Source organism: Haliotis rufescens, unplaced genomic scaffold (genome assembly GCF_023055435.1).
Source record: "Haliotis rufescens isolate VD_foot unplaced genomic scaffold, xgHalRufe1.0.p SCAF_4, whole genome shotgun sequence".
Lineage (NCBI taxonomy): Eukaryota > Metazoa > Mollusca > Gastropoda > Lepetellida > Haliotidae > Haliotis > Haliotis rufescens.
In genome coordinates this window covers 61,778,542-61,795,648 of record NW_025964112.1, presented here as the reverse complement: position 1 = coordinate 61,795,648, position 17,107 = coordinate 61,778,542, and the positions used below count along the sequence as shown (strand labels likewise).

The window sequence follows — 17,107 nt, the reverse complement described above, 5'->3', positions numbered from 1 at the left end:
CAAAAATAATAATGTTTTTAATTCTAATTTGTACATATCTTATACAAGTATTTCTTACATGCAACAAAAAATAGTTTAATTATCATTATATAGTGAAATAGTGTCATAAAATCAGAGTACTATTCAAAATATGATTATAGCAAATAGCTGTTGTCTTGACAGTAGTTTACTCTATTTTTAGCGCACCTGCCGGAAATAACCTCCGCTATGCGACCTCTTCCGCCATCTCCATTTCGGGAAAAGACGACAGTGACATGTGAGTAGTCAAATCCGCGTTTTATCGAACAAATTATCCACCATCCCGACAAATATAACGACGATTTGCTTTCTTTGATGTTTTGATTTTTCATTTCTACTTGTTGTTTTATCTTAGTTGTTAATTTCTTTACTTTTCCGATAATTGTTCAAGCAAGCATTGGGATGCTGTAGTAAACAAAGTTGAATATATCCATGTACTCGGATTCTGGAATTTCCTCAGGGAATGATTTACGGGCTAGTATCTGAACTTTATCATTAAAAAGGTACGAATGTGAATTGAAAAAAATCTACATTTTAATAATTTGGATGTGGTACGAAATTTGGGACCGTGCGATTTTTGAAACCGATGCCAGGTGAAAGTTATGCATGGAACTAGGACCCTTATGCACAGGCAGATGTTTTAAGTGTGCAATTGTAGATAACTCCTCATGTAGTATTATTCTACAATATGATATCCAAAATAACGGACTGAATAAAATCAGAGATTACATAATTAATACTTGAATCTCATTCCTCAGAATGCCTACCGAGGCAGTAGAAAAACCTGTCGAGGAGACGAAACCTGAAGACTCAGGGTCTGCAACAGATACTGATGGGGACGATGATTCCCCACCCGAATTGGAGGACCAAGATGCTTCGATGCAACAGCAAAGCCAGGTTTGATTCTTTTTGTTGAGGTCTGAGATTGTAACCACTGGCCTGAAGCTAAAATGTCCTGTGTATAGTAACCTCAGCTCATGAAATAGCCCATATGATAATAGTGTTTATGTGGGCTATGTTACTTAGCCTGTGTTGCCTAAATATTTTAAAGGTAAAATACTTGGATCTGTTCTACAAATCTTGTATTCTTCACCTTGTAATTGTTGTTTTTGTTTTTAGGTGGCACAGGCAGCAGGTATTCAAGAGGAACTTGTCAGCAAGTCGAAACAGTCACGTAGTGAGAAGAAAGCCAGAAAGGCTATGTCCAAACTTGGTAAATTACTTTAGAATTCAATTACCTGTTACCATCTGAGCTAATGATGACAATATGTGCGATTTCATTTGATATTTGAAGAACTTCACCATGTTCACCAGCACTCAATAATATATTTGCTCATAGTGTATGTTATCAAAGTCTATTTTCACCTGGAACATTCCCACATGATTATCAATAATGTATGAATAATATGTTTATGGTGCATTAATTTGTAATTGCATATTTGGTCAGTGAGAAATCCTACATAGAAGGGAATAAATTGTGGTTATCAATTCATGCAAGCAATGATGAAAAACATTTTTGTTTCTAATAACATAAATTAAATTTGTAACAATAGTATACACCATTTTCTTTCAGGTTTGAAACCCGTCACAGGAGTTACCAGGGTAACAATAAGGAAATCTAAAAATATTCTGTTTGTAATCAACCGACCAGATGTATACAAGAGTCCAGCTTCAGATACATATATTGTATTTGGCGAGGCAAAGGTGGGTATTTAATCAGTCTGATAGATGGTTATTTAGTAGATTAATGAACTTTTATGGTCGACTTTCGAACTTTGACATTAACATTTATTCAACAGTACTTATCCCATGACCCTCAGTTCACCATGGGTCCCCAGGGCCTACATTTCTCATATCTGACCAATCAATTTGCAGGTAATAGATCACTGGTCCCATAAGTGGTATTGTCAGTCTTGAAACTGTCCCAATATTATTTCCATGATACCTGTTTTGCACCGTCTGAGAGTGCTGAAAGTTGATAGCGTCCGGTGCCTATGATGTATACTTTTTTCCCCGGCTTATCGATAGATGCTGAGAAACATGCATTTCATGCCAGTTTAGCTGAGGCACCGTTGATTGTAACCATTTATGTCCAGCTTCAGCTGTTACTTTATACAGTGGGGCGGTCGGGTAGCCTAGTGGTTTAAGCGTTCGCTCGTCGCACCGAAGACCCGGGTTCGATTCCCGACATGGGTACAATGTGTGAAGCCCATTTCTGGTGTCCCCCGCCGTGATATTGCTGGAATATTGCTAAAAGCGGCGTAAAAACATACTCACTCACTCACTACTTTATACAGTGCTGGTATGTAGTATGCTACTTGAGATATGTGAAGTTTCCGTTGTCATTGCCCATACTTTGGTTAGGTTATTCCCTTTTCAAAAGATGTGAGTATTTAACTTTAATTCTGGTTATGTCTGTTGGGAAAACATTGTGGAAAATGTTATTTGTAACAATAGATCCATGCATTATGTTAGGGGTTCATTTTCATTATCTTTGTTACTCGCTATACATTCTAAAGACAGGTTGATGTATCTCCGAAATAGGAAAGTATAGGTTTCATTGATACTTACAATGTGTACCATTTAGATCATTCCATCAAGATCTTTGTCAACAAAGCAAGCAATTTATTTTTCCAAAGTTAATGTCCATTGTGAACTATCCTCAGATACACATGGTATGGATTGATTCGTTTTACTTCACAAAAGACTGGTGCTCTCGCTGTCAGTCATTGGTTTCTCATCCAGGGTTTATAGAAGCATGCTATCTAAACTCGACATTATCATAGAAGTTATTGTTGCCTATGATGTATACTTTTTTCCCCGGCTTATCGATAAATGCTGAGACCCTTGCATTTCATGCCAGTTTAGCTGAGGCAACAATCTTCGTATATTGATATAATTGTCGAAATTGGAAGCCCTTCAAAACAAGAAAGAAATATCAGACGTTTCTGTTATTTTAGCGAATTTGATAAGACATTCGTCTATACAATGACCAAAATGGAAAACTGTCTTCAGGACATTACTGATAAGTCATGTCCTAGAAAATGAACTCGTCTGAAACCCTGACTTCCATTCAAAAGACCCGTGGCTCGCCACAACTGGGCGTCTTTTGAATGGAGGTCAGGGTTTCAGATGAGTTCATTTTCTAGGGCTTGCCACAACTGGGCAACCCGTGAAGATTCCAGGTTAGAATAGGTCTTCAGCAACCCATGTTTGCCCTAAAAAGCGACTATGCTTGTCGTAAAAGGCGACTAACGAGATCGGGTGGTCAGGCTCGCTGACTTGGTTGAAGCACGTACATGTTATCGATCCCAATTGCGTGGATCGATGCTCATGATGTCAATCAATGGATTGTCTGGTCCAGACTCGCTTAATTACAGACTGCCGTCATATAGCTGGAATATTGCTGAGTGCGGCATTGAACAACAAACCAACCAACCACAACTGGGCAGTTGTGCAGTGTAGTGGTTATAGCTTTGGCTCGTAACATGACTTTTCTTTGATTCCCCATGTGGTACAGTGTGAATGTGTCCAATATCATGGATTGACTTGAGTGGTACTATGAGCTCCTTTAAGCCAAAAATGTCTCTTCAATCTGAAGTTCCTGTTATTTGTTGGGGAAAGTACCTGCATTTGGAAAACTGACTTGACCGAGGAAATACCTTAGTTTTTTAGAGTTACTTAAATCAAATTTGTAATCGGAAGCCAGTTCAAAGGCTGATCGTCCAAATAATTTGTGAATCTTGTACACTGAAGGACAGATTGTTGCCTATGATGTATATTTTTTTCCCCGGCTTATCGATAAATGCTGAGACCCCTGCATTTCATGCCAGTTTAGCTGAGGCAACAATCTTGACCTTCAATCAATACAGTTCCTCATATTCTGTTCTTGTTTACCTTTGCCTCATAATTTTCTGTGAGGGACAGGGAATTCTGTTACACAATCGAAGTAGCACTCATCCTATGATAGGGTTCCAAGCAGTGAAATTCTAATGATTGGACATGTAGCGGTGTTTGACCCTGTTCAAAGAACTCATTGAGAGCTGTGCAGAAATGTATTGAAATATGTAAATTTGCACATACAAACAGCATTAGAAATTGGCCCCAGTCCTGTAGTCCTTGCCAAACTGCCAAATAGTTAAGGTATCACAAGGACTGGTAGAAATTTGCAGTTCTTAGGATTTTGCTATTGATCATTAGGACTAGCGTACTAAAACTGTTAAGTTTCTATTGCTGACAGACCACCTGAACATGAGCTTCATGGCTCTCAATGGTTAAAAAGTACATTACGTTATTTGTAGTCATTTCTAAATTTTTATTTAGTTTCGTTTGTTTTTCAACTTTTCTTGACATTCAAGGGCCACCTTCTGAAAAGAGCCATCTTGTTTATCTTTCCCAAAACTTCAAAATGATGCCACAGTTCAAACGTTGGATGAATTATTGTTGCCTATGATGTATACTTTTTTCCCCGGCTTATCGATAAATGCTGAGACACCATGCATTTCATGCCAGTTTAGCTGAGGCAACATTTCAAAAATATAAGACCGGTGTGAACTGCTGGTTCAGGTGTATGTTCAGGGTCAGATGTTATACATGTCAACTTGTGCCCTTTTCCATTTTGCTGCAAAACCATTAGGATTGTCCACGGTTCAAAATCAACACAAGTCCGCTGGTCAGAGACTAGTAAGATTCAGGTGACATTGTCAGTAGAACTTATTTCAATGTCTGGGTGCACCGGTGGCCCAGTCTAAGGTGCTGCAAGTCGCTGTGCAGAGTTGTCCCTTTGGCACACCAGAAACTTATGAGTATGACCGTGGGTTTGAATCCAGATTCGCTGATTGTTTCTAGGTTTGTCACACCATACCTGTGACTAAGCTTTGTGTTGTCTTTATTTCAGATTGAGGATCTGAACCAACAAGCCCAGATGGCAGCAGCCGAGAAGTTCAAGGCTCCAGAGAACCCTGCTGGTGCTGGGGAAGGCGGAGTCCAGTCCACCATCTCACAGCCCATCCAGGAGGAGTCCGAGGAGGAGGAAGATGTAAGCCTCCTTGTTACTGACCCCTGAGATTCCGGGTTGGAATCAGTCCATGTTGTGAGAGCAAACTAAAATATTGGATCACGAGGCAATATGTGCCTGATCGAGTGAGATCAGTCTGCTGATTAGATGGAGCATTGCCTCTAGGACTCCCTTGCTCAACTATTTGCTTAGTGATTTGAGTGATTTATAATGAGCATGGCAGTCTCAAAACATTTAGATAATGACAAATATTTGATATGCTAAAATGGTTTTCCTTTGATCAATGAATATCAACTAAAGACACCATTTATTATAATACAGTTTTATATAAAGTTATATACTGTAGTCATGAACGAGGCCAGGCTGCCATTCCACATTGGTTCTGAGCTTTAGATTTGCACATCCAGCTTGCTATGATGACAATTTTTTCCCCGTCTTATCGATAAATGACGACACATTGCAATTATTTGCCAGTACGTCTGATGCAAGCTTGAAGAGAAGTTACTCCTTTTTAGTAGAAAAGATACAATTTCAGTGGAAATTTCTTATTTTGATATTTGTGCATTGTTTTCAGGTTGACGAGTCTGGAGTTGAAGCTAAAGATATTGAGTTGGTCATGTCGCAAGCCAACGTCTCGAGATCAAAGGCAGTCAAAGCCCTCAAAAATAACAATAATGATATTGTTAATGCTATTATGGTGAGTTTCAGTGGCCAAGTGCATTGTCTAATATTTTACACACACAAGGACAAAGAAATGATGACAATGTGTCTGGACTACTGATAATTGTTGAAGATACACCTTGAGTTCCTGATCTTTGTCTGTGATGTGTAAATGTCAAGAAAGTCCTGTTCATCTAATAATTATAATTTCTAGAGCCCATGGGAATAATTGTGCACCTCCATTAATATATCTTGCATACTTTGTAGGGGTGTCAATATTCACCAAATGTTAAATGCATCACAAATTGACACTTGACCGTATGATACACGATAGTGTTGATTCATAATTTAATTCTCAAACATTTTAATACCCCGGCCTGATAGTTACTTGGGCTAGCATTACTTTACTGCCTTTCTTGAAATGTAATGTTCAGTCTTCTGGTATGATGGTAATAGAACGATCCTAAATTAAACAGTGAAACAAATTGGTTGATGGCAACCAGGCCACTGGAAATATGGAGAATTTCACACAAAGACCTGCTAATTTGGTATTGTGATTTGTATTGTGACTAAGTATCACGTAATGTATTGATATGTGAGGTATGCAAATGGCACCCCTAATACTGTATGACTTGTTCATCTCTCATTTCAACCTTATCGTGGAGCCATGCTTAGTCTTGGACTATTTTGGTGTCTTGGACTATTTTGGTGTCATTTGTGTTGTCATCAGGACTTTGTTATGAAAATAAGGATTCTGAAAGTGTTCTTCATTTTCTTTGTTTCACAATTTCCAAGTTCTTTCAAGTTTGAAACAGTGTTGAAGGACAGATTGTTGCCTATGATGTATACTTTTTTCCCCGGCTTATCGATAAATGCTGAGACCCCTGCATTTCATGCCAGTTTAGCTGAGGCAACAATCTTTTATGTCTTCACTGCTCTATTTCCCCAGTAAATCTAATCGATATATTGCCTTTCCTGTTGTAATTAATTGTATAGGTTCGGCATAGGGAGTTGTGTAACGCCTTCAAAATCACTTGACATGGACCATCCATCTTTGCAATAGGTCCTGGGTGTTCTTGGTTCCAGAAATAGTAGTTGTACAAGGAGAACATGTCCCAGGCTGAATTATTTAGGTCATGGTGTCGTTATTTAGATTTATCTTTGACTCTTGTCCTAGGGGAAGCTGTTATGAATCCTGTAGGCTCTTTAGTATGGCAGTCTTTATACTGACTGATATCAATAATTATACCTCTGTCAGCATGGTCAGAGTATTGTTTTTGTTGCCTGTGATGTATATTTTTTTCCCCGGCTTATCGATAAATGCTGAGACCCCTGCATTTCATGCCAGTTTAGCTGAGGCAACAGTTTCTGTAATTATTGACAACATTAAATGTGTGTATGCTATTCAGAGGCCCACGTATTGAGAAGTGCATTTAGCTTCATCCAACAACTAAACTTATTTTTTCACCATAATATACATGATAAATTTGGCCTCTTTTGTAGTTCATGTCTAATTTTCATTTCTAGTTTGTCATTTATCTCAACATGATTATGTACTTATTGATCCCTTATCTTGAAGTTGTTGCCATTTTCTGGTTTAGCCAATTAAGTTTGAATACATATCTTACAACACATACAAGGACAAAGACATGATGACAATGTGTCTGGACTACTGATTAATGTTGGAGATACACCTTGAGTTCCTGATCTTTGTCTGTGATGTGTAAATGTAAAGAAAGTCCTGTTCATCTAATAATTATAATTTCTAGAGCCCATGGGAATAATTGTGCACCTCCATTAATACATCTTGCATACTTTGTAGGGGTGTCAATATTTACCAAATGTTAAATGCATCACAAATTGACACTTTACCGTATGATCATGATGATACACGATAGTGTTGATTCATAATTTAATTCTAAAAATCTTTAATACCCCAGCCTGATAGTTACTTGGGCTAGCATTACTTTACTGCCTTTCTTGAAATGTAATGTTCAGTCTTCTGGTATGATGGTAATAGAGTGATCCTAGATTAAACAGTGAAACAAATTGGATGATGGCAATAACCAGGCCACTGGAAATATGGAGAATTTCACACAAAGACCTGCTAATTTGGTATTGTGATTTGTATTGTGACTAAGTATCACAACTAAGTATCACATAATGTAGTGATATGTGAGGTATGCAAATGGCACCCCTAATACTGTATGACTTGTTCATCTCTCATTTCAACCTTATCGTGGAGCCATGGTTAGCCTTGGACTATTTTGGTGTCTTGGACTATTTTGGTGTCATTTGTGTTGTCATCAGGACTTTGTTATGAAAATAAGGATTCTGAAAGTGTTCTTCATTTTCTTTGTTTCACAATTTCCAAGTTCTTTCAAGTTTGAAACAGTGTTGAAGGACAGATTGTTGCCCATGATGTATACTTTTTTCCCCGGCTTATCGATAAATGCTGAGACCCCTGCATTTCATGCCAGTTTAGCTGAGGCAACAATCTTTTATGTCTTCACTGCTCTATTTCCCCAGTAAATCTAATCGATATATTGCCTTTCCTGATGTAATTAATTGTATAGGTTCGGCATAGGGAGTTGTGTAACGCCTTCAAAATCACTTGACATGGATCATCCATCTTTACAATAGGTCCTGGGTGTTCTTGGTTCCAGAAATAGTAGTTGTACAAGGAGAACATGTCCCAGGCTGAATTATTTAATATGGGGTCATGGTGTCGTTATTATGGGGTATAGAAACGGGCTCCGTCCGTCCGGAGCCCGTGGGATATAGAAACGGGCTCCGTCCGTCCGTCACGTTTCATTTTCGGAGCTTAACTCAGAAACTGTTCAATATTTTTTCATGAATCTTGGCAGGTTTGTAAGGTATATGCTGAACTGGTGCCTTTTGCTATTTAGAAATTTTAGAAGTTTACATATTTTACGTTTCCATGGCAACAAGATGGACTTAGGTTCCAAACTCTTCTTTTTTTTTTACAATTTCCATGACAAGTTCCACCTCGGTTAAAAAAGGTTAGGTTTTGTTTAGATTTAATTATGTCATAAATTCTGCAACAGGGGCGGGGTCTATAGCCACGTTAGTGGCAAACTCTTATATAGATTTATCTTTAACTATTGTCCTGGGGGAAGCTGTTATGAATCCTGTAGGCTCTTTAGTATGGCAGTCCTAATACTGACTGATATCAATAATTATACCTCTGTCAGCATGGTCAGAGTATTGTTTTTGTTGCCTATGATGTATACTTTTTTCCCCGGCTTATCGATAAATGCTGAGACCCCTGCATTTCATGCCAGTTTAGCTGAGGCAACAGTTTCTGTAGTTATTGCCAAAATTAAATGTGTGTATGCTATTCAGAGGCCCCCGTATTGAGAAGTGCATTTAGCTTCATCCAACAACTAAACTTATTTTTTCACCATAATATACATGATAAATTTGGCCTCTTTTGTAGTTCATGTCTACTTTTCATTTCGAGTTTGTCATTTATCTCAACATGATTATGTACTTATTGATCCCTTATCTTGAAGTTGTTGCCATTTTCTGGTTTAGCCAATTAAGTTTGAATACATATCTTACAACACACACAAGGACAAAGACATGATGACAATGTGTCTGGACTACTGATTAATGTTGGAGATACACCTTGAGTTCCTGATCTTTGTCTGTGATGTGTAAATGTAAAGATTACATGTGGAATGAAAGTCAGAAATATTATTGTCAGATATTGATGTCAGTTGGGTAGACTAGGTCTCCTTACATGGAGAATTTAATGCAAAAACAGCTCAAATTAGGTGTGGTGACATTTATCATGTCACGAATCCAGTAACGATACATGAGGTAGGATTTTGAAGGCCCAAACCCCTTGTATGGTTGTATCTGCCTAACCATGAGTTCTTTTGTGCTGCCATCTTGATTCATTTGGAGCTCACAAGATTTGTCATGAAAAAAGGGATTCTGATTGCTTTCATTTTGTTGTTATCACGTTTAGACAATGTTGAAGGACAGATTGTTGCCTATGATGTATACTTTTTTCCCCGGCTTATCGATAAATGCTGAGACCCCTGCATTTCATGCCAGTTTAGCTGAGGCAACAATCTTATGTTATCTGAAGGTTCGTTGTGGACTTTGAAGACCTGTTTTGGTCTTGTCTCACAATATAACTGCTAGCATACATACTGCATAACATGTGTTGTCATCTCCTCAATGATGCTGCTGTTGTATGCTTGAAATAAGGTGGGAAGTAGTTTGGGGTGAACATTGCTCTTTATGTATTCTGTTATTCATTGTCTGTAGAGTGGATGAGGTGATGAGTTCATGGATTTTGACAGCCATTTTCTTGTGTTTCAGGAGCTGACAATGTAACCAGCGCTGAATCATGCTGCCGTTGTCCTGTAAATTTGTTTCCTCTTGTTTATTTACTGTCGCCTGTACATCTGTGTGTATAAAACCCATCATGGGAATAAAACATTTTGATAAAATGTTGTTTTAGTCTTGATTCTCAACACCCGATACCCTTACTTTCAAACCCATTTGGATCACCGATCTAGTTTCCTAGAGTAGACTTGTCAGGGTTGAATGGACATGTCACCACGGCAAGGCTTGTTGGCTATGTCATTAGCAAATCATTCGCCTGGTCCAGACCTGTATTTAGTTTTTTTACAGGCTGAGACCATTGTTACCAGGGTTAGAAACTAACAGTTTTCGTCCACTAGTCCTTATAATGATAACATAAAGAAAAACCCTTAAAAAGGGCAAAATTCTGCTAGTCCTTATGATACCTTTACCATTGGGCAGTTGGCAAGGACTAAAGGACTGGTCCCAATTTCTAACGCTGGTTACATTCGTCCTTGATAAAATATGGAATAGCTTCACAGCACCCTTTGTTTGTAAGAGCAGATTGATTGGAGTTTGACACTGCCTCTAGTACGAAACTGGTGAAAATCTAAAGGGACCATCCCCAAATCTAGTAACAACATAAAACCACTGGCCTGAAATAGCTGTGGACAAGTTTTATGTGACAATTGTCTACCACTGCTTATGAGGATCGGGTGGCTACAAAGTGGTTCAGATGGTGTTTAGGCTATGGCATGGATTGTTGCCGACTTCCCAGTTCCAAACTTGATTTTGTAATTTACAGACAGCATCAGTATCAAATTGAATTGCGAGGTTCATAACCTAGACATATTCAGATGTTTTATGTATTGGTTAGAGCACGAGGACCATTTCAACGATTAGACCGCATGGTCCAAGTTCCTTCGTCACCACTCGCCCCTTTCCGTAACCTGTACGAAGACTCGTCCCCCCTATCGCTGAATGTTATGTGCGAAAATATGACATCAATCAACGCGAGTATGATTTCAAGTTCTTCGTCAAAGAATCCCTAAGAAATATTTTTTTTATTTTACATGTCTTGCATCTAAAAAATCTCAAGGCACAGTTAAATGTGTTTAATCATACTGTTTAATTCTGGATGTGCTTTAAATTACATTTGAAATATATACTGAACTGCAAAAGAAACATCACCATGGATAGAAAAATGAGAAACCTGATTTGTCCTAACACTGTAAACATACTTTGAGACATATTAAAAAGATGAAACTTGAAGGTCATAGGCACTTGAGCCCACACTCTGAGAAACGCTGGACCCAGTTCAGCTGCAGTTGTCGGCCTTGGTCGGACGTCATTCAGCCATCTTTGAATCTCATCCCACGTGCTAAATGGGATTTAAATCTGGACTGTGGGCAGGCCACTGCATGGTTCTGATGCCATTCTGCTGGAGGAAGTCTTGTTCTAGCAGTGTGGGCACAGGCGTTATCATGATGAAATTCGTGGCTGTGGCGATGTGCCAATGGAGGTCTGGCGTGTGGTCACAGACTTGATCAATGTACTGAGCTGTGACACCATTTCCTCTCCAAGGACCGATGTTCTGGAAGAGGGGCGGTCGGGTGGTCATAGTGGTTTAAGCGTTTGCTCGTCACGCCGAAGACACGGGTTCGATTCCCTACATGGGTAAAATGTGTGAAGCCCATTTCTGGTGTCCCCCGCCGTGTAATTGCTGGAGTATTGCTAAAAGCAGCGTAAAACTGTACTCACTCACTCACTCTGGAAGACCACAGGGCCGACCCTCTGTGCAAGACCAATTTCCCCCCCTCCCTCTCCCCACACCATGATGCTCGGACCACCCCACGAGTCAACAACACAAACATGCGAATAACGTTCCCCACGGCGTTGCCAGACTCTCTCTCTCTTCCATCTGCTGTTGAGGTACAGTAACGGCTCTCGTCTGAGAAGAAGACTCTTCACCACTGCCGGTGGTGCCAATGCGGGTGCTGTGTTGCCCACTGAAGACGGTGCCTGGCCTGTGACACTGGAGGTGTCTGTTTGTCAATAATCGACGAACGGTATCCGCACTAATATGTCACTGGTGTGTCCCCCATGGTCTGTCGAGCAGTTTCCACAGCAGTAACAAAGCGATCCTTACGTCAGGTGGTGACCCTTGGTCTTCCACTACACGGTCGGTCATCTGTAGTGTTGGTGGTCTGGTACCGTTGCTGGAGCCTGTATATGGTCCTTATGTGGACTTGAAATGCATTGGCTTCTTGCCGGGCGGTATGTCCAGTTTGCAATCGTCCAAGGGCTTGGTGTGGCTGATTTCTTGTCAATCTTGGAATGTGGTAGCAATTCAATAACGAATCAATGTTATCTGATATGGGTGGAATTTTTATAGGGCAAGAAATGGGGGAACTCGCATGCATCAGGTTACTAAGGCCTTTGCCGTGATGCGCTTTGGCGATCGGTTTTATTGTCATCTGCTTTGTTTTTTTATCATCAAATTTCATAATTCCGGGCATGGTAATGTTAAATTTTAGAAACTTTGACAAAAATTACCCAGATATTTAAATGACAACTTTTCATGCAATGCTGAACTCCAGGCTGGGTAACAACAAGTACCATCTTTTAAAGTCTTTATGTATGAGATGCCTGGGATTGAACCACCGACCACTCCCCGGGAAGACGCTCTATCCACTAGACCATGACTGCTGTCCTGAAGAACATGCTGAACACTCAAACAATGATCACAAAGAACAGAATTCATTGTACACAAATATATTTTAATCACTAATGATAATGTACAAGTAAATGAATCATTTATTTATGCAACTGTTAATGCTGAAGGCAAATATGTACAAATTGACCAGATTGACAAATTTCAAATGTATTTATTTATGCATATCAAAAAAGCCAATCGAGACCTGTCCACGGCAAAGTTAGAGGGTATCTCTTTGAAATACAGCAAGCACTAGCGTCATCTCCTTAACTGCATGATCACTGGAGGTATAACAATATAGTCGGGTTGCGATATGGATCATGATACTACAGGTGCGATATGATTCGTATACCGACACAGTACTTGTTGGTACCGTATTCGACGTAATAAGCGCCCAGGGCGCTCTCAAAATTAGAAATAGGGGGCTCTTATTAGAATATTATTTTGGTGAAAAAAAACAGTTGAAAGATAAATTTCATGGTTATGCTGACAGCCTGAAATGTTTATGTACGACAGATATATTTTTCCAGAATTTTATTGCCATTAAGGGTGCATATAGCACACGAGTGCGTATTATACGATAATAAATTAGTCTTGTGTACATTGATCAATCGGAAGGGGTGCTAATTGGGATTGTTCACCAGCCAATATATCAGCAAATGTCACCATGGGCGCTTATTAGAGCGGGGCGCTTATAACGTCGAATACGGTAATCTATTCTTTTGCAGGTGAAGCACAACCCTGGATCATTTGTTCTTAAATTTCGGAGATTGAAGATAGGATATTGTAGAGCAGAAACAGGCGAGAGGGCACAGTGAAGGTTCTGTTGGAATCTGTGTAAGATGGATGATGAACAGTTTGTTTGCTGTATCTGCATATCGTTACTCCACTAAAGATCACGAATGGTCTGGACCTGGGCCCACTTGCACAAGGCAATCTTAGCACTAAGATGATCTTAACTCCCATACTTTAACATAGGTCTACAATTGTCTTAGCGCTTAGATCGTTTTGTGCAAGTGGGCCCAGAGCAGATGCATCTTAGAGTGAATGACTTATTTGGAATGAAATTGATATGCTTAAGCATGGCTGTCTATATGACACTAGCGCCATCTCCTTCACTGCATAATGGGGAATGGTCATGATCTGTGTAGATGCAACTTGATGTATTATAAATAGAATCTCTGTCTTTACGCTTGGCTGTCCACATGGTCAATTTCCAGGTGAGATGTCATCACATCCTCTTCCGGCTGGTCATGGAAGTTAGGATTGGTAAACCCGCCATCCTTGTCTTTTGACAAAACCTTCACCTTGAATGACAAGAACATGATCTAAATAACGCAGCTTCAGGAGACAAACCACAATTCTTGTGCCTAAGGGCTGTGTATTGGCAAAAGAATTGTGTTGCAAAAAATTGCAATACAGGTATCTGTCATGTTTGTATTGGTAAATATGTGGAGGTAAAGTGTAACTGACTGACACTGATTGTACATGTAGATCCTACATCATGTAATGACTTGTTTGTTTGTTGTTTAACGCTGCACTCAGCAATATTCTAACAATATGACAATGGCCTGTAAAAAATCGAGTCTGGACCAGGGAAACCACTGGTTGATATTATGAGCAATGATATATGCCAACCCATTAAGTCAACCCTTACAACATACGAGGAGCGTTCAATAAGTTTTGCAACTTCAATATAAGACTAAGTCGCAGAATATCTTTTGCACTTTTATTTTTCAATATAATGAATGTGATGTGCGAAAATACGACAAACCAATCAGAATGCGCGTATGATTTCAAGTTCTTTGTCAAAGAATCCCTCAGAAATAATTTTTGATTTTACATGTCTTGCATCTAAAAATATACCCATGACACAGTTAAATGTGTTCAATCATACTGTATCATCTTTTGGTCTGATGCAGCTGGGATCAAAGCACCAACGTTCCGCTCTCTGTAGATGCTCTCTCCACTACCCTACCGAGGTGGTAAGTCAACATGGCCTCCAGAGGTGAACTAAGACTGCAGCTTCATGTACCTCATTGTCTTCGTATTTGACTGGAGAAGTTGGAGCATTCTTGAGTGTCCGTCGCCTCATAAAGAACCCCATCCCTACGATGGCTGCCACCAGCACAATGAGGAAGGCAATGACGATACCGATCACCTGTCCAAGACTTAGGGAGAAATCTGAAACAAAGGAGGACAGAATGGAATGCACAGGTTGTCATGGCAGCACCATTTCCTCTCCCGAGGCCCCTGCTTTACAAGAGTGACTGCTGATGTCAGCACATCTCTAAGTAGAATGTGTATGTGTGTGTGTGTGTGTGTGTGTGTGTGTGTGTTTGTGTGTTTGTGTGTGTGTGTGTGTGTGTGTGTGTGTGTGTGTGTTGTTTAATACCACACTTAGCAGTATACCTGCTATTTGCTAGTGTAAATAATCAAATCTGGATCAAATAATCCAGTGATTGATATTATGAGCAACGATCCACTCCGTTGATGACACGCCATCAACAAAGTCACCAAGTCTCACCCTCCAATCCATTTGGTCTCCTCTTTCGCCCAATAGGTAAGTGAGGACCAGATCTAGCCTGGAATCCCCAAAGGTGAATTTGAGTGTGTTAGGACTGGTCATACAAAGGGCAATAGTTTTCTCTAACTTTAATGTTAATGAGCCTTCGCCAATAGTGTTGGCTGGTTATTAGCGTGGTTTTCGAAAATAAAACCTCTCGCAACCGAAAAGCCTCTCCATCTTGTGTCCCAATCGTCAGTGGTCTAAGAGTGTCTGTCAATCCATACTGGCGTTTGTTTGCCCGCAAATATACAAAATCTAGACACAGGCACATAGTATCCAGGTAGTTCACTATTCCAGAAGGAAGCAACACACCACCACCCAGTTTACTATCCCAGGTAAAACACACCACCACCCAGTTTACTATCCCAGGTAAAACACACCACCACCATGTTTACTATCCCAGGTAAAACACACCACCCAGTTTACTATCCCAGGTAAAACACACCACCACCCAGTTTACTGTCCTAGGTAAAACACACCACCCAGTTTACTATCCCAGGTAAAACACACCACCACCCAGTTTACTATATCAGGTAAAACACACCACCACCCAGTTTACTGTCCCAGGTAAAACACAACACCACCCAGTTTACTATCCCAGGTAAAACACACCACCACCCAGGTTACTATCCCAGGTAAAACACACAACCACCCAGTTTACTGTCCCAGGTAAAACACACCACCACCCAGTTTACTGTCCCAGGTAAAACACAACACCACCCAGTTTACTGTCCCAGGTAAAACACACCACCACCCAGTTTACTGTCCCAGGTAAAACACACCACCACCCAGTTTACTGTCCCAGGTAAAACACACCACCACCCAGTTTACTGTCCTAGGTAAAACACACCACCACCCAGTTTACTGTCCTAAGTAAAACACAACACCACCCAGTTTACTATATCAGGTAAAACACACCACCACCCAGTTTACTGTCCCAGGTAAAACACACCACCACCCAGTTTACTGTCCCAGGTAAAACACACCACCACCCAGTTTACTATATCAGGTAAAACACACCACCACCCAGTTTACTGTCCTAGGTAAAACACACCACCACCCAGTTTACTGTCCCAGGTAAAACACACAACCACCCAGTTTACTGTCCTAGGTAAAACACACAACCACCCAGTTTACTGACCCAGGTAAAACACACAACCACCCAGTTTACTGACCCAGGTAAAACACAAACCATACAGTGAATCTCCCAGAACTATTAACAAGCCTCTTTCTGAACATGAAGTTGTGTCCCACCCACCGAATTGGTTTTGGCTGCTCCTCAAGTTCTGACCTTGACCTGTCATGCAGTTGTCTCCCATCCAGCCCAGGACACAGTTGCAGCGACCCTTTAAACACAGAGTTCAATGCTTTTATATACGTGTAACTGAAATATAGACTTGGACCTATTTGTCATGAATGGTTAGACAAAGGGCGAGACATAAGGGGCTTCTTTTGCCAGGAACCAGCCGGCAGTCTCATGATTGTCACACCACAATCTCATTAAAATCAGATTTTATTTCTCGCTACCGCTAAACAAAGATCTGAAGACATCCCATTAGGGGTCACGTCAGAAAGACCTTTCATCCTACCAATCAGTGCGTCACTTACCAAATTATGAAAGTGACAGTCGGAATGTGATTTCTAATCATGCAATCTCGAAAACTTTAACATGGGGTATTCCGAACGATAGTTACAGGTTTAACGACTGAATCCATACAATCTAGACCATCTACTAGCCATTCCAGAATGTTTTTTGTTCAGGCTTCAAATTTGTAATCGAGAATTT

At 40.1% G+C, this 17,107-nt stretch overlaps 2 protein-coding genes and 7 non-coding genes across 10 annotated transcripts in view; 8 read left to right on the top strand and 1 right to left on the bottom strand.

The window, feature by feature from the left end:
* The first annotated feature begins 170 nt into the window (after positions 1 to 170).
* LOC124116090 (nascent polypeptide-associated complex subunit alpha-like) lies at positions 171 to 10,182 on the top strand. The gene is made up of 7 exons (XM_046477306.2): positions 171 to 256; positions 777 to 915; positions 1,138 to 1,231; positions 1,592 to 1,722; positions 4,916 to 5,056; positions 5,610 to 5,732; positions 10,052 to 10,182. The coding sequence occupies exons 2-7, from the start codon at positions 778 to 780 to the stop codon at positions 10,064 to 10,066; spliced, it is 642 nt and encodes a 213-aa protein (XP_046333262.1). The 5' UTR covers positions 171 to 256; position 777; the 3' UTR covers positions 10,067 to 10,182.
* On the top strand, positions 2,810 to 2,899 carry LOC124116137. Its single transcript, XR_006858074.1, has one exon. It is a non-coding gene; the product is annotated as a small nucleolar SNORD12/SNORD106 (small nucleolar RNA).
* LOC124116138 lies at positions 3,780 to 3,869 on the top strand. Its single transcript, XR_006858075.2, has one exon. It is a non-coding gene; the product is annotated as a small nucleolar SNORD12/SNORD106 (small nucleolar RNA).
* On the top strand, positions 4,458 to 4,548 carry LOC124116135. Its single transcript, XR_006858072.1, has one exon. It is a non-coding gene; the product is annotated as a small nucleolar SNORD12/SNORD106 (small nucleolar RNA).
* Positions 6,524 to 6,613, top strand: LOC124116132. Its single transcript, XR_006858069.2, has one exon. It is a non-coding gene; the product is annotated as a small nucleolar SNORD12/SNORD106 (small nucleolar RNA).
* LOC125372491 lies at positions 8,104 to 8,193 on the top strand. The gene has a single exon (XR_007218158.1). It is a non-coding gene; the product is annotated as a small nucleolar SNORD12/SNORD106 (small nucleolar RNA).
* LOC124125775 lies at positions 8,929 to 9,018 on the top strand. The gene has a single exon (XR_006859695.2). It is a non-coding gene; the product is annotated as a small nucleolar SNORD12/SNORD106 (small nucleolar RNA).
* Positions 9,710 to 9,799, top strand: LOC124116139. Its single transcript, XR_006858076.2, has one exon. It is a non-coding gene; the product is annotated as a small nucleolar SNORD12/SNORD106 (small nucleolar RNA).
* Positions 10,183 to 13,343: 3,161 nt separating the features above from the next.
* The window catches only part of LOC124116089, a 73,003-nt gene continuing 69,239 nt past the window's right edge, over positions 13,344 to 17,107 (bottom strand). For both annotated transcript variants that reach the window (XM_048382104.1, XM_048382105.1), the window contains 3 exons: positions 16,580 to 16,667; positions 14,788 to 14,936; positions 13,344 to 14,059 (listed from right to left, as the gene is read on the bottom strand). In XM_048382104.1, coding sequence (XP_048238061.1) covers positions 13,940 to 14,059; positions 14,788 to 14,936; positions 16,580 to 16,667 — 357 coding nt within the window. In that variant the 3' untranslated portion in view covers positions 13,344 to 13,939. The remainder of the gene's footprint in view (positions 14,060 to 14,787; positions 14,937 to 16,579; positions 16,668 to 17,107) is intronic.